Here is a 17,724-nt window from a genome sequence, read left to right as displayed (position 1 = left end):
ACTCTGTGTAGTCTGTAAACAAAACATAGACCAAGGAGGACGTTGATATACTCTAAAATAGCAAAAGTAGTGATGGGAGTAAAAAAATAATAATACAAAAATGTTGTTGATGGCCTTAAGAGTTAAAGGAGGACATTTTTTTTTGTTCCCTCGTAGTGGATTTTTTTAGGTCTAACGCCTACACTCCATCTATATCCTCGGCTACATTCTAAACCAAACACACAACTGCATTCATATGATGGGAGGAAAACATGCACTTTGGAGTTAAAAAGAGTTCACCAGCAATTAGGTTGGATATAATTTTTTTTATAGTAACTCGGGTAGAGGGACCGGCCTTAAAATGGTCTCCTTATATGAAACTCAGTGAATGAGTGGTGTGTTGTTATGTTTCGTCACACACAGAGCATCAGGGGACATAATGTCTCGTCGTAATCATAACTTTGACTATGAGCGACAAAAAATTATAATCATGTAGTATTTTTTTGTTGAAAATTTTCTTCAAAAGAACTCATTATTTCTTAGAGTAACGCATTTATTAATATTGCTTCAAAGTATGTAACACATTTCCTAAAACATATTTTATTTCTCCAAAGTGTAACTCATTTCTTTAAAATTTCTTATTTCTCCCAAGTATCTAACTAATTTCTACAAAATCAGTAGGAGATCTCTTTAAAATAGCTGATTTCATAAAATCAAAAATGTGTAACGCATTTTTTTTTTTTTTTTTTCAAAAATGTCTAAGTTCTTGGAAATAAAATAACACATTTCTTTGAAGATACCCATTATATACTTAAAAACCGACTTCATTACCTACTTCTAAAATGTATAACGCATTTCTTCAAAAATGATTTTTCAAAATAAATAAATTAATTTCCTTTAAGTTATTCATTTCACCAAAAATACTCATACTTTCAAAATAATTAATTTCTTTAAAGAAACTATTATTTTTCAGAGTATAACTCTTATAATTTATTAAAAGTAACGCAGTACTTAAAAGGATCATATTTCTTCAGAGTAGCTCTAATTTCCTTAAAGTAACTGAATACATCAAAATGTGTAACGCATTTCTCCCAAGTTACTCATGCCTTCAAAATAACTTACATTTAAACCTAACTAATTTTTTCAAAGTAACTAATTTTTTTCTGAGTACCTAACACTAATTTCTCCAATGTAACGCATTACCGTAAAAAAAAACACATTTCTTAAAAGTAACTGCAAATTAACTTTTTTCTGCAAAGTAACTCATTAGTTAAAAATGTATAACGCATTTCTTCAAAAATTTCCAAACTCTTCATAATAAATTATTTCCTTAAAGTAACTTATTTCTCCATAGTAACGCATCCCTCTAAAATAATTCACTTCTTAAAAGTAACAAAGCAACTTATTTCTTCCGAGTAACTCTCATTTCTTCCAAATAACTAATTTTTTTCAAAATGTGTAATGCATTTTTTCAATATGCCTTAATTCTAAAAAATAACCATTTAATTTAAGTTACTCATTTCTTAAACGTAACGCACATCTCCAAAATTACTCACATCTTAAAAGACACTATCATTACTTAAAAGTATCTTATTTCTTCAGAGAAGCTCTCATTTTTGTTTAAAGTAACTCAATACTTCAAAATGTGTAACGCTTCAAAAATGTTTAAATTTTTCCAAATAACTAACTCATTTCCTTGAAGTTACTTATTTCTCCAAAAATGTAACTTATTTTTCAAAGTAACTCATTTTTCAGAGCAATTTTCATTTCCTTAAATTATGTCATTAATTCAAAATGTGTAACGCATTTCTTCAAAAATGCCTAAATAACTGATTTTTTTATAAGTTACTCATTTCTCAAACAACTTCAGAGTAAGTATCTTCAAAGTACCTCATTCCAATTTCAAAATGTGTAACGCATTGCTTCATGTGGATCTATTTTTCCGTCCATTAATGTACACCTATAAAGTTTAAAAGACTTTAGCCAACATCCATGATAAATGCACCTCGAAAAAGAAAACAACCAAATGATGCTCAGTGAACATTGACTTGTGAGTGACTTATTTGCATTTTTAAAGTTTTAACATTATTTTTTTTTGTTTTCATGGGTTTTTTTTTTCATCGACTGCCAAGAAGAAGTAAAGTTGTGGACAAATTGTTGTTTGCAACACTAAAGTCGTAGTCGTCGTCACCAAGTAACCCTTTAGTGAGGTGGTTTAAATATAGAAAAAAAAAGTCAGGTACCTACTACACCTTTAGAGTTAAAAAAAAAAAAAAAAAAAATACTGAAGTAGGTTTACGACTTCTGTTTATAGACGGATATTCTTCTCCATGTTACCGGTACTAGGTGCACTACCGGTAGAGTCTACTACACTTTATTTTTGTTTTTGTCCTTTATTTTTCTTGTACCATGGCATCAGGATGTGTGAATAGGAGTTGTGTGTTGTGCTTACGCATTTATGATTTCAACTCCTCTCTCAGGCACAACAAGATTTTCTTTCAAAAAGGTGGTTTCGGTTCGGTGTAAAGTTTGGCTAGGTTATTACTACTCTAGAAGTCTACTTAAGTTTGTTAGTTTCTTTCTACTTTTGTTGCTGTATGCTTTGTTCCCTTTTGTTCACTTTGAATGACATTTTATATGTTATGACATCTCGAAATGAGTTTTGTGGTATAAAAAGTCATTGACGTTAAGAGAGAGCGAGTTCAACCATCGTCGACAATGACGATGTCAATGTTTGACGTTTTGAAGTAATAATTCAGTCACTGAAAAAATGAAAGTATGATGTATAATTTAAAAAAAGACTTTGGCTTTGGAAAATGTTATTTGAGAGAAGGTTGTTGACATTTTGGCATTTTCAACGATTCAAAAATATAATTGAAATATAATATTGATGGTTGCTTTAGGGTAAAAGTAGCCTTTTGTGTAAGTATTGTTTTCACTGAAGAATTGAACAATATTTAGATGACAAATAGCTTTGGGCAAGAAATGTCTACTTCGTATAGTTTGGGAGGAAATGTTTTGATTAAAGAAATAAGTTTTCTTTTGTTTTTTTTTTTTTACCATTTGGATATGTTTTCTGTGAAAAATATGTATATAATATGTTACTAATAAATAATATTTTTATATTTTTATACCAATAAATTAACTTTAGAATGCGACTATATTTTTTGCTGGTGATATCTCAGATTATAAAAAAATCACCATCAAACATTTATAAAAATAAATAAATTTGATTTCAACAAATTTAGAATGGTGCTTTGATGTTAGATGGTTTTATACCAATTGCGATAAATCAAAATACTAGTAAAACATTTAAATAACGACCATTTTGGGAATAGTTTTTGAATGATTCTCTTGACAGATTAGTAAGACTTTTTTTTTGGTCCACATGACACTACAATTTTATACGAATTTATACCAATCAAAATGAAATCGAATTTTCATTATTTTTTCATTATATCATGTCAAACTCTTTACAAAATTGCTATCTAATGAAATTCTATTTATACCAATTGGAAAAATAAAAAAAAAATGAATGAGTAGATTCAAAAGACAAGTTAAGAAGTCTTCGCGGTCCATTCGCTTGCTGTTCATCAAGTTTATACCAATTATTCATAAAATCTATGAATGAAAATATAAGTTTTGGTATTATGTGATGTACCTTGTACGCATACTATATCTAGCGCGTGCTAAGAATAATTTTATACCAGTTTATGATTGGTATAATCACAAAAATCAAAATGTTGCCATATAATTTCATCTAGATACATCTAAAAAGATTGTATTTTTATATATGGGTACTTTAAACAAGTTTATACCAATTAAAAAATACTCCTTTACGTTAGAATGAATACAATTAAGTTTAAATGTTCTTGCTTTAAAAACTAATTTAAATATTGTTATATAACTTTTACACCTGCCGTCAAAAGATCTATAAGACGAACATTTCGAACACACTTTTTTATAATAATTTCGAAACCACATTTACCTATACTATCAAACGATGTTCAATCAAAAATAACAAACCTTGACATTAATTACACAAAAACAAGCACCTCAAAAATCCATAACTTCCTCCTTCAAAAATTCAAAATAAAGTAACACTTTCTAATAAGTCACTTAATACTAATTAAAGATGACAAAAAAGTTTTTCCCAACAAAAACAAAAAACAAATCAAAAAATCATAAAACATCTCAAAAATATCTTTTATACAAAAAAAAAAAATAAAAAAAAAACATAAACGATACAACATAACATTCAGAATCAATGACCAGACATTCTTCGCTGCCAGAACAACTTATTTCTGACATTTATAACATCCCTGCTGTCACTCCTCGTTCACCTAACAAAACTCCTCAAAAAAACCTCCATTTTCAGTCTTTCAGAAAATCTATTTCGGTGTAAATTATCTGAATGTTTTTTATGTTGTTTCCACAAAATGTTGCCTCTGTGAGTTCAGAGGCTCACTTTCGACAAGAAAACTTATGCCTATTTCGGGAAGACCATATATCATCACACCCCATTCAAAATCATGTTAACTGTGCAGATGGGCGAATTTGTATTTTTTTTTTTTTTTTCTTCTCCTAATTATATTGGACCTGATGTGTTTTTTATTATTATTATTTTTTTTTTTTCAATGTTTTCGAAAGTAAAGTTAAAGGTATGTTTGTGTTTTTGGTTTTTCTTTCTTGAGATATCAAAGAGATATCCATTCAACATCAACACTAATGTGTTGAAGATGCAACCAAAACCAGAAGTCTTCTCTCTGAACTGATTTGAGGTACACAATTACACATAAACAGAGAGGAAAAAAGAGTTTTGGGCCAAATTTTGTGCATTATTGCACAAACTGTGTGACTAAATCTTCAGAAATCTTGTAATAATGTACAAATTTAGACTTTTACTGGAAGAGTGCGATGGCTGGAGATGGAGAGTGTGACTATGTTGAATCAATGCCAAAAGATTTGGCACTTTGCCCCTTTGCTTCTTGGCGAGGTTGAGCTTGTGGTTTGTTTTGATGGGAGTAATTAAAACAAAATACATCCAAAGTGTTTTAACAATGACGTGGACTTGGATGCATATTTGCTTGAAAATACATAAGATACACAAGCAACTAAGAAAAAACAGCATTAAACTTGTAGAAATAGTCAAAGTGCTGATGGATGTTTGAGACATGATGACTAATGAAAGGAAACAAAACAAAAGAAAAGAAAAATTTGGAGTTGTGACGTTTTTTTAGTTTGGAACATAAAATAGACGAAATGGTTCCCAAAAAACCTTTGAACTGAATATTTTCATTAAAATCAAACAATTTTACTTCTATAATGCATTTGTAAAGCTTAACAAAAAGGAAATTGTTATTCAGACGGGAAGAAAGCTCTTGGCCACATTTAATGCACGAAACCTTTCATCGGTCCGGGTAGTCTTTTTGTACTTGTACTCTTGACCTTCGTTCCTTATTTTCGCTTATGTTTCACCCAATACAAAAAAAAAAATACAACAAATTTACGTTCAATGCATCTTGTTCGTTCTAAGGTAAAATTTGAGTTGAAAAGAAACCCGTTCCCACATTTTAATAAAAAAAAAAAAAAACATTTATATCGGTTGATAGTAAAAATGGATTAAAAAATAACCTTTTCTTACATATTTCTAAAACCTTTGGTATCGCTTGATCGTTTTAAAATCAAATTTGAGCTAAAAAAAAGCCTTTCTTACATTTTCATTTCAAAAATCTTTAATATCGATTGATAGTTCAAAAGTAAAATTTGAGTTAAAAAATAACCTATTCTTACAGTTTCCTTAAAAAAAAAGTTTTTACACTGGTTGGTAGTTCTTGAGTAAAATTTGAGTGCAAAAATAAACCATTCCTACATTTTTCTTAAAAAAAAAAAAAAAAAAACACTTTATATAGGGGAGAGTGGGGCTAAATGTAACAGGGGTAAGAATTAACAGCTAAAAAACGCGATGTTCCTTTCAATATTAAGAAACGCGTAAAGGAGAAAAATGCTCAATTTTTGCATATCTACCGGCACATTTTCTTCAGATGAAGATAAGACGACAGGGTGAGAAGTTACACTAGTGGTGCCCAAAAAATGCATGTTTGTAACTTTTTTTTTTAATTTTATTTTTGGTCTACCTCTTTACCCGAAAAAGATAGAGTGCTAAGTGTTTTTTTATTATATGCAACTGTGTTTTGGCTCAAATTGCGTGTATATGTTATGTCTACATCAGTTTCGCTTTTTTTTTTTAAATTGATTTTATGTGCCAAATTTCATGCTGGGGCTAGTTGTAACATTTTTCCGGGGCAAGTTGTACCATGTAAAAACCTACCTATACTGAAAAATTGTTTTCCTAATATAATTATCAACCCTGAATATGAATGCTTGTAATTGAATTTGTATTTATTTTGAAATTGGAAACACATTTTTGAACCACCACTTGAATTCATAAAGCTTATAAAACAATTTATGAATTCGAATAATTTTTATTTAAGACTACTGTCAAATTTTCTCTGGAAATCTTGGATTTGCTCCACTTTTTACAAATTTGCACCAAAATTTCATGACTGAGGTTTGTTTTTATTGTTATTAATTAAAAATAAATAAATATAAACAAATAAAGGTATTTTTCTCTTATTTTTAGTTCTTGGTACAACCTACCCCGGTATGTGTTACACTTTGCCCCGTATGTGGGGTAAGTTGAAACAACACGATTTTTTTTTTGGAAGCTTTATTTTTCAACATTACCGTTATGTTTTGCTAAATTTTTATGATGGATCTTGGAGCTAAAACATGGGTCTTTAATTTAAAAAAGGTCTGGTTGACCCACTTTCAAATTTGTAGGAGAACCATCGATTTTAGAAAAAAGTGTTACATTTGGCCCCACTCTCCCCTAGACTTGTTACATTTTTCTTTAAAAAAAAATTTGATATCAATTGATCATTCTAAAGTAAAATTTAAGTACAAAAATAAACCATTCTTACATTTTTCCTTAGAATAAACACCTTTCATATCGATTGAGTTAAAAAATAACCCATTTTCGTTAGAATAAACACCTTTCATATCGATTGAGTTAAAAAATAACCCATTTTTACAATATGTTCAAAAAAAACCATTTATTGATCTTTCTAAAGCAAAAATTTAGTTTGAATTAAACCATTCTTATTTTTTTCTTAAAAAAAGATAAAAAGGTAAAATTTGAATAAAAAAAAAATAACCAACTCTATATTTTACCTTAAAAAAAAAAAAAAAATTTTAGTTAAAAAATAACTTATTCTTACATTTTCCAAACAAAATCTTTAACAACTGAAATCTTGTTCCTTTTTTTTGTCGTAAAGTGCAGCAAATGCAATCTGCCGACTCTATTGTCAAACATATCATCGCACACCAAATGTCCCTCGTTAACACATTTCATTTAAACAAGCTAAACACTCTTTAAGGCGGCGAATGCACACAAGATAATCATCAAATCGGTCTCCTTCTGTTTGTCCACGATGCATCAGCGGTTGTGGCGATCATCATCGTTTATGAATTCATATGCAACGCGCACTTCAAATATAAAAAAAGGAGACCGGTCACCCTTTACGACATATGTATGCTAGAATGGTAGTGTTATCATCCAAGAATAACAAACGAAGTCCTCTTTTTCAAAGACCCACTGAATACAACACGAAATCATCAAAAGTATATTACGCCCGCCCTTCCGCGTTCAGTCATGGTTGACGGAAACACAAGCTGCCACCATGTGTGTTGTGTGTCTTGCCGACTTCGACTTCTTTTAAGACCATCATCATCATCCATAAGCCTCGAGTTAATCATAAGTCATTATCTTAGAGAGAGCAGGCAGGCATATGAATATGCATAACTTTGTGAATCGCTGTTCGTTAGCGCGCGAGTACGCGCATTAGTACGTAAACGAGTATAAAATATTGCGCAACAAGAGATCTTGCTTGTTTGACATTTGCAGCCCCCAGTTTTTTCATGCCGCATATAGACATTTGAATGCCCTTTTGTGTGACATCTGTCTATTACACTCTACAAGGCTTCGCGGTACACAATCCTCGCGTTGAACTACAAATATAAAAAAAAAACATGAGTGAAATTGAGCATAAACTGAAAGTCGATACTCTGTATGTTGCTTTAGTGATGGGCTTATGGCGATGGCAATGGTATAATGGGTGCGAGATGGTGACTTGCTTATAATAAGATTTAAGTGAACGATTTATAGTTGTTGATATTTCTTGTGAGATGCGATAAACTATTAATGTCGTGCAGAGCAGGCGAAACAGATGAAAGTCATTTGAGCCTTTTTTTTTCGCCTTTGCGACCTACACTATCACTCACATCGCACATAAAACAGTTCACAAGAAAAGGAGCTAATTAATGATTTGTTATGCACTCTCTTTCGGATTAAAAATTACACGGAAAAAGTTAGTTTGCGATCACCAGGGTTGTCGAATGAGTTGAATTTTTTTTTTAAGGTTAAAATGTTACCTAATTTTTTTCATGTTTGATTAAAAGGTTTGTTAAGTAATTAAAGTTTAAGAAAAATGAGTGGGAATAACTTGAATACGCTCTTTTTAAAGATTATAGCTCAAAAGTGATCTTCTTGTCATTCAATTCAAATTTAGTTAAAAACTAACTCAATTATACATTTTTCTTAAAAAAAAAAAAAAAACCTTTTATAATTATAATCTTTTGATGGTTCTAAACCAAAATTTGATTTAAGAAATAACCCATTTATAGATGTTCTTAAAAAAATCTTTTATATACATATTTATCGATTAAATGTTGTTAAATAAAATTTGAGTTAAAAAGTAACCTATTCATACATTTTCATATAAAAAAAATCTTTATATCGCTTAATAGATAGTTAAAACAAAAAATTTAAGTTAAAAAATAACCAGTTCATACATTTTCCTTAAAAAAAATTGTATATCCTTTGACAGTAGGTACTAAACTATAATTTGAGTTAAAAAATAACCCTGTTCTACATTTTCATTAAAAGTTCAATTGAACTTTCCAATATAAAATTTGAGTTTTTTAAACTTTATATCGATTGATAGTTCACAAGATAACTTACATTTTCTTAAAAAAAAAAAAAAAAAAAAAAACTTTTAAATCCATTGATAGCTCTAAAGTTAAATTTGAGTTAAAAAATAACCCTTTCTTGCTTTTTTTAACTTATTATATCCATTTTTTACATATTTTGAAGATAACTTTCAAAAAATTTAAGTATTTTTTTGTATTCATACAAATAAATGATAAAATCAAGCAAGATATATGTAGTCAAGTCAATAAATTAAAAATTTACCTCCTAACATCTGGTGAATTAGGCAAACTCCGACATTTGCGACTACTTTTGCTGCCACCATGTGATGATGATGAATTTCCCATGATGTTTAAACTTTTCTTCTTTTTTTTGTGTAAGATGTAATCCAATTACAAAAAAAAAAATTTGGCACTTTTTATTTATTAATTTTTTTTAAAACCACTCACATCACATTTACATTTTTAATATTATTTTTTTCTTTGATTATAAAACTTTTTCTATATTTCACATTTTCCTATAGCAAACAAAATTTAAAAAATAAAAAAAACTGTAGGTATTCCCAAAGTACAAGAAAAAAAATCATCTTAAAGAAAATGTCTCGCAGCGAAATTACCAAAATTAAATAAGAATTCCCATTTAATCTTTGTCATAACATTAAAACTCAATTAAGAGTCCTGTGCCCTCTTCGCTTTTTTTCTCATTTTTCGTCAACAAAGAAAATCTCTTCAAAAGAATCTGCACAAACAAACAAAATAAAAAAAAAAAAAAATGAGGAGCAAAGAAATACAATTACACAAAATCCTTAGAGCAAATATTATATTATCCTTCTTCAATTAAATACATTTCCGTGTTGTCGTATTCGTATAAAAAAAAAAAAATAATAAAAGGACGAAAAATGGTCAACAGGATATGCAATGTAGATTAGTATTGGTTCCTTCGTCGTCGTCGTCATTCAGGATAAAAAGAAGAGAACCAACAACAAAAATGTTTTTGACATTTAATTAGTATTATAGATTAAGAGGGCAGCCCTGACTTTTTAGATCTAAAACCAGCAGCATTTTCGATAGGTCCTCTGGTCCTTCAAGGATATTATATGTGAATACAAACCCTCTTTTTTTTTTAACTCAAAATTGGCCTGCTCCAATTTCATTAATCTAATTGAAAACGGTGAAAATTTTGAAGAAAACAAATTGATTTTTCATCTGAAGTTGTCGGTCGTTGTAGAGTGGTCCACACAAAACTGGAAGAGGCAGGAGATAAATTATATTCAAGGAGTGCCTGAAGCGATGGGTCGGTGGGTTTGGTTTGATGTTTGTTATAATATAATGAAAGGGCGAACAACGACCGACGTTGGACAGTCAATAGCTCACAGGGAGAATAACCAAAAGTCAATATGCAAACAAAAGGGGAAATGTAAATAAAAAGCAAAATGATGGACGACGACATACACAGACACACTGTCAATGGCATGCCTTTGGCTCTTTGGCTGGCTGCTGCATGTCCTTGGCCGTATGTCGTGTATGGTATTATATTCCAACGAAGAATCAACAATGATCGTCGGGTGTGTTATGAGGATAAATGAATGGAAGAGGCTTTTTTTTGTTAGGTAATTTTTTTGTAGTCAGACAGGGTGGTCTGACAAAAAAGTCAAATCCAGAATGAACAAAAGGTAGGAATATCTAAAAGGACTTTATTATTATGAGAAACATTAAAAAAAAAAAGTTTTAAGCTATTTTTTGTTTTTGAGTCTGTTTGTGGTTTATATCAAAAACCCTCTTAGAGGCAGAGATATTGGAGATATTAAATTTTTTTTCTGTTCATCATGTGAGACTTTTAAAAACCTTTATTTTGACATGCAATTTGTTGAGGTAGGATTTTTTGAGCCTCGCTTATATCTAATACCTCAAAAATGGAGATATTAAAAAAAAAACCTTGAAAATAAACCGCATTTATTTAAAATTGATTTAAAATTTGACTGTTTTTTAAGAGACGTCGACAAAAAAATGTTCAAGACGATATTGACAACATCTTCTGAAATTCAAGCGAAACAGAAATTGCTCTAAGAAACTTGGAGATATTAACAACTTTTTCTAAAATTAAAGTGAAACAGAAATTGTTGTAAAAAACTTGGAGACATTAACATCTTTTCTGAAATTCAGGCGAAAGAGAAATTGCTTTAAAAATTATGGAGATATTAACATTTTCTTCCGAAATTCAGGCGAAACAGAAATTGCTCTAAAAAACTTGGAGATATTAAGAACTTCTTCCGAAATTCCTGCCACACAAAAACTGCTTTAAAGGACGTGGAGATATTAAAAACATCTTTCGAAATTCCTGCCACATAAAAATTGCTCTAAAAAACTTGGAGACATTGAAAATTTCTTTCGAAATTCATGCGTAACAGAAATTGCTTTAAAAGACTTGGAGATATTAATAACTTCTTCCGAAATGTCTTAAAGAAGACTTAACAACTTCTTCCAAAATTAGAGATAAAACAGAAATAGTTTTTTTTTTTTTTTAATTTTTTTGAAGGACTTGATTTGGAGATATTGAACATTTTTAGGAAATACCTCAATTGGAAACTGTTCTTTTTGGAGATATTGAATTTTGTTTGGAGATATTACTCATTTTTCATTTATTTAGTATTCTGTACTTAAATTTAAGTAACTTTAAGTCAAAGCTGAGGTAATTTTTCCATCCGACTTCACACTTTGAGGGTCTCAAGCTTCATAAATCATGAAAAATGATGACTTATCACAATAATATCATCAAAATCGTGATCAAGACAACAAAAAACAAAAAAAAAAAATATCTTTCAAAAAGTTGCACATCTTTTTTTTTTTTAAATTCAATTTATGATGGTTCCCAAGAATATAAAAAATACACATTTCAAAACTTTTCTATAAGAAAAAACCTAATAGAAAATTCTGAATAAATTTATCTAGAAGCATGCTGCGCAGGCCGACTGCCACCATCGCCGCGCACATCGCGTCACATAAAAGTATCAAGACTCTATCAAGACACAAGAAAAGAATTTTTCTATAAAATCGTGACAGTCCTACCTGCGTGCTTTGCCTTTAAAAAAAAGCTACTGAATCTAACAATACAAAGCATTTCAAAGGCATATTGTGTGTATTTCTCTATAACCTCCATATAAGTCACAACAATTGAATGCAAGTTAATAGAATTAACATTTATCCATCAAATATGAATTACACATTCTGACACTTTGATTGAATGAGCGCCGCGCCGGCTTTTCATCATCACGTTTCGTTTTTTTTTTCTATATTTTTGTCGAAACCGAGACGAAGTAACAGAGAATCAATAAAAAATAAGTACAAAAGGGATCCACTTCAAAGGAACAAAAAAAAAAAATAAAACTTTCAAAAGTGTTGCAGATGAATAAATTCTGGAATTGATCCTCACACCTCAAAAATGATTGGCAAACAATAGGAAAAAAAAAGAGGAAACGAATGTGGAATGTAATTCATACGAGTCCAAGTCCTTGTTTCCATTAAAGTTATTATGTGCCACACCACCATCGTGTGTCGCTCTCTAGCATCAATTGAAGTAAACAGGAAGGAAATTAACACACACACAAAAACAAAACAAAAACAAAAAATGGAGAAAAAACTCCTTGAAAAGGCACCAATTTTTGAGCATCAAGAGTTCAAACATGAAAAATGTTAGGAAAAAAAAGAAACCAGAGGACACGTGACTTGACAAGTCTCGATGGTAACATTAATCGCAATATATTTCCAATTATCCTGCTTAACTGTAAATTGATTACGTCTCTGGTACCTTACAACTGTTTGGTGGGTGGGTGTGCAGTGCAGAGCTTTGAATTATTATTTTATTTATGTATTGACTCGCATGTTAGTGGCAGCAGATTTTGCAATAAAATTCTACTCCACCCCCACCTTGAAAAAGTCCAAAGGAAACAAATCAAACAAACAAAAAAAAACAGGACTAAAATGGTACATCCATCATCATGAAAGTTGGAGAAGAATATCCTTTTACAGAAAAAGTTATTTGTATTCTTAATTTTAATGGCGTGTTGCAGTCGTTTCAATTGGCAAAGGGAGTGTGTGCGGCAGGAGATCTGTGCACAGTAAACACGTAATAAATAGACACTAACACACACACACACACAAACAAAGATATAAAAGACTTTTAGCCCTTTTGTGTACTAGCGGAATATTAAATTACAGACTTATTTGTTTTACAACTAACGCCAGGAGGCTGAGTGATTAGAGACAGAGATGGAGATATAATGTGTTGCATAGTTACAGGGTGCGGCCGGTGGCGGTGTTTTACATTTTTTTTTTTAAATAAAAAGGATATCGAATTTTCTTGCTTTGAGGGCAAAATAAAAAAAAAAAAAAAACACTCACAAAATTGAAGTTTTGGTCATTTACTTTTCTGATGCTCATTGAACTCGTTCGGGAGAGCTTATATCCCTAAGGAGATATTGCATTTTTTGAAAGGATATTACTAGTATTGCTATATGTAAATAATTCTGTACTTAAAAAAAATCTGTTTTTATTTATTTTTTATTTTTGAAAACTTGGAGATATCAAAGACTTAAAAAGAAATATTGGGGATATTACCCAATAACTTTTTTTGAAATTTTTTCGAAACAGAAATTGCTTTAAAAAACTCTGAGATATTAATAATTTTATGAAAAATTCACGCCAAACTTAAATTTTTAAAATGGCTAAGAAGGAAGATGTTAACAATTTCTTCAAAAATTCCTGCGATTTGAAATGGGGATTTAATTTTTACTTTAGGAAATGTTTGTACCTTGTTTATTTCGATTATTTCAAATACCTCGTTCTTACTTTAAAGCTTTTTGTTTTGGAGATATTAAAGATATTGAACATTTGTACTGATCTGAAAGGCATTGGAGTTCGAATGAAACATTTAATTTTATCCGTGCTCAATATCTCCGAAGAAATATTGGAGATATTGCTTTTTTTCAGCACATTTTATGTTCTTGACAGCAATAGCGGAATTTTCCTAAGAAACTGAAAATCTCATTTTTTTTTCATTTAATTTATCAGTTGTTAATTCAGCAGTTTTGTGTTCGAACAAGGAAACGGAGATATAAAAATTTTGACAATAGAATTAGATAAGAGAGTAACTCTTACAAATTTGATACAAATCGTTCGAACTAAGAAAATTGTAATATTTCGAAATTGTTATTTTTGTTAATTTTTCAAAAACCGGCAACACCATATTTTCGTTATGTGATTTTTGTTTAGACAAACTAAAAACGCGGTTTTTTTTTAAATCTTTAAGGGCATTACGTACAAAAATCGTTTGAGCGGTTTTTGGAAAATTTTCAATATCTCTAAATTTTTCTATGGGAGATATTTAGAAAATAAAGTTGAGGTTTTTCACGAAGATAAATTAGAATTTCGATATGAACCTCAATTATTTTTAGTTTTTTTACAGTTCATCGATTTTTAAAATACAGTGGTCTTGCATTAGAGATTTTAATTTTTTTTTAAAACTAAGACACAAAATATTCCACAAATATGGACCCCTTTTTATGTCTTATATAGAAGCAAATATCTCATTTTTAGCCCAAAAAAAAAAACACTTTCAAAATTACTACTTTTATAAAAATAATTTTTTGAGTAAAAAAAAAAACATCATTTCAATGGGGTGATCTTAGGTAATATTAGACATATTAAAAAAAAAATTAATTCCAGAATATGGAGTTTTGTAAAATATTTTAAAACGAATAATTTTTTTTCGACTAAAAATGAGCTAATTAGGGTCATAAGATTGACCTCTACAGTTAAGACCTCATTTTTGTCCATTCATTTGCCCTAAATTACAAGGTACCCATCCATAAATCTAATCCAATTTTGTTTACCAGAACAAAACAAGTGTAAAATCTGACGACCTACATAAGCTTCCAAACAACCTGATCAAAGACCTCCTCCGCCAACTAATTACTAATTCAAAACCACCTTCAAATTTATGTCTTTCATATATCAAAGTAAATGGATTTTAATTCCTCCGAAAACTATTCTTCCTTCAACGCTTTAGTTTATACAAAATAAAAATCAAAAACAAACTTCCCCTCTGTTTTTAAAAAAATGATTAACATCACCTCATTATAGTCAATAAAATGCTTCTCTTCTCAAGAAATTCATTGGCAATTTGTCACTCGTCGGTGACATTTTGCCTTGTTTGTTGGCTTTTAGGCCACACACACAAAAAAAAAAAAAATATTTATCAATACAATTTTTCCACTCGTTTTCATAGAGGATATACAAAATAACAAATATTCACGATACGAAAGGCAATTTTTTCAAAAAAATAAAATACCATAAAAGCCCCAAATATTGACTGAGAAAAAAGTTAAAAAATTTCATCCAAAAAAAATAGAAGCCCCTCCCGCAGTATTTTTTCCTTTGCGGCTTATTTATGAATGCACCTCAGAAAAGTGGAATCATTGGATTTAGATTATGTTTCTTTTTGATGACAAGCTAACTGAGTGAACATAATGTTTTACAGTGGCTCGGAGTGTTTAACAAAATTGACAAAAATTTAAAAAAAAATTGAATTTTTCGAAAAATGGTCACAGTTTTAGAATACCTATACAGAAAAGTTTTTTTTTTTCATTTTTAATTTCTCACAAAATTTCTTCAATTTTTTCATTCGGACTAATGAAGGTACTACTTTTAATTTAAATTTTTAGTGGAGTAACTAAAGCTCAAAAATTGGCAATATTAGGGAACCCGGCCGAACAGCTTAGATTTTGATGATCTTTTTTTTCAAACGTCAGTAATTAAAAATACTTTAAGGTCTATAGATTAAAAATTGCCGGTGTTGCCGTTTTGATTTTTTAAATTTAATTGAAGATTTTTGTGAACAAAAACAATTTTTTTTCAAACATTTTTCTTAAATTTCATAAATTAATTGATACCAAAAGATTGTCTAGGAAATTCAAGGGAAAAAAAAATATGGGAGTGAGGGACAATCTTCCATAGTTCAAGCGCTAAATGCAATTTTCTTATTAATTGACTTCAAACACAAAAAAAAAATATTTGAACACAACGGCAACACCTACAATATTCAAATATACATTTTTTAAAAGCTAGAAGCTTAGTCATATATGTAAAATTAAAATTAAGTTAATTGAATGAACGGCTTTTGAAAGAATGGTAATTGAATTCAGATTTTTGAAAAAAAAAAAATTATTGAAAAAATTTTAACATGTCGTTTTTCAAACTTGGCAGTAATATAAAATGCATTTATTTTCAAATTTTTCTGGCCGCATTTATTATGATTTCAAATTATAAAAAGAAATGTCAATATGTATTACGGTTTATGAAAAAAATTAAAAAGTATTTCATTTTCGAAGGACTTTTTTTAATAAAAGTTTTGAAAAAAAAATGTAACTTATTTTTTTTTTTAAAGTTCAACATCTAAACATAAAATTATTTTTTATTCATTTAATAACCCTTATTGTTGAAAGTTAAATAGCAAAAATTTAAAGTTAATATTTACCACAGTCTTTGAGAAAATTAATTATTTCAATGCAAAAATTCAGTTTTAATAAAAAAAAACCATTGAAATTGAAGTAATTTTTCAATTTTTTTTTCAAAAGTGTGATATATTTTACCTTTTTTGCTTCGAAATTCAACTGATAATATTTATGGCCAAAAATTTTTTTTAAATAAATTCATATTCTATTAGAAAAAGTTTGGAAAAAAGTCATTTTAAATTTTTCTAATAACATTTTTTTTTAATTCTGAGTTTGAGAACCATTTTTTCAAAAAGCCTTGATTAAATTTAGTGGATTTAAATTTAAGAGATAAGAATGAGCTTCTGGCTTTTTAAAAATGTATTTTTAAATATTGTAGGTGTTGCCGTTGTTTTCTAAATATTTTTTTTTGTGTTTGAGGTCAGAATGTTAGAAAATTGCATTTATCGCTTAAACTGCCTTTTATATATTTTCCTTAAATTACCTAGAGAATCTTTTGCTATCATTTGTTTTATGAAATTTAAGTAAAAAAAAAATGGTTTTGTTAAAAAAAAATTTAATTTTAAAAAACAATACGGCAACACCGGCAATTTTTAATCTATAGACTTTAAAGTATTTTTAATTACCTACGGTTGAAAAAAAAAATCGTCAAAATCAGAGCTGTTCGGCCGGGTTCCCTAATAATTTGCTTTAGTTACTCTACTATTTAGCTTTTCTTAAAGAAATTAGCTGTTTAAGGTTTTGGAAAAAAAGTAAACTAAAACATTTTTGGTTCTAGTTTTTTATCATTTTGTCCCACTGTAAAAACCCAATGTTTTGAGTCTTGACAAGGTGATATTTCCTGGAATCCACTTCACTTTGATTCGATTGCCTCTGGTTTACGTATTCAATTCGATACGATTCGATTCGACGACGTTGGTTGGTTGTTTTTGGCCCCCCGTTTCAAAATGAAATCACACAAAAGCACTAAAACTACAGTTTGTTGTTCCACATTTCTCATTCCAATTCGATTCGAACAATCTTACACAGTCACAGAGTCATCGTCATAGTCATCATCATCATTTCCATCATCAACATGTGAATTGCGTGAATTGTTTACCAAATTGAAATTGGCATCAAACACATACCAAATCCATGACGACTGGTGACTGAGTAAAGAACTACGAAATACCTGTTCCTATAGGGTACC

At 29.4% G+C, this 17,724-nt stretch overlaps 1 protein-coding gene across 7 annotated transcripts in view; it reads right to left on the bottom strand.

Moving 5' to 3' along the window:
* LOC129913020 (protein sickie) overlaps nt 1–17,724 on the bottom strand; it is a 375,806-nt gene that overhangs the window by 161,154 nt on the left and 196,928 nt on the right. Inside the window, exon 2 of one of the 7 annotated variants that reach the window (XM_055991354.1) lies at nt 9,293–9,545. The exons of the other annotated variants lie outside the window; for them this stretch is intronic. Coding sequence (XP_055847329.1) covers nt 9,293–9,375 — 83 coding nt within the window. The 5' untranslated portion in view covers nt 9,376–9,545. The remainder of the gene's footprint in view (nt 1–9,292; nt 9,546–17,724) is intronic. 7 annotated transcript variants of the gene reach the window in all.

Source organism: Episyrphus balteatus, chromosome 3 (assembly GCF_945859705.1).
Source record: "Episyrphus balteatus chromosome 3, idEpiBalt1.1, whole genome shotgun sequence".
Classification (NCBI taxonomy): Eukaryota; Metazoa; Arthropoda; class Insecta; order Diptera; family Syrphidae; genus Episyrphus; species Episyrphus balteatus.
Note: the sequence above shows the minus strand (reverse complement) of the source record. Positions and strands in the feature narration are given on the sequence as shown.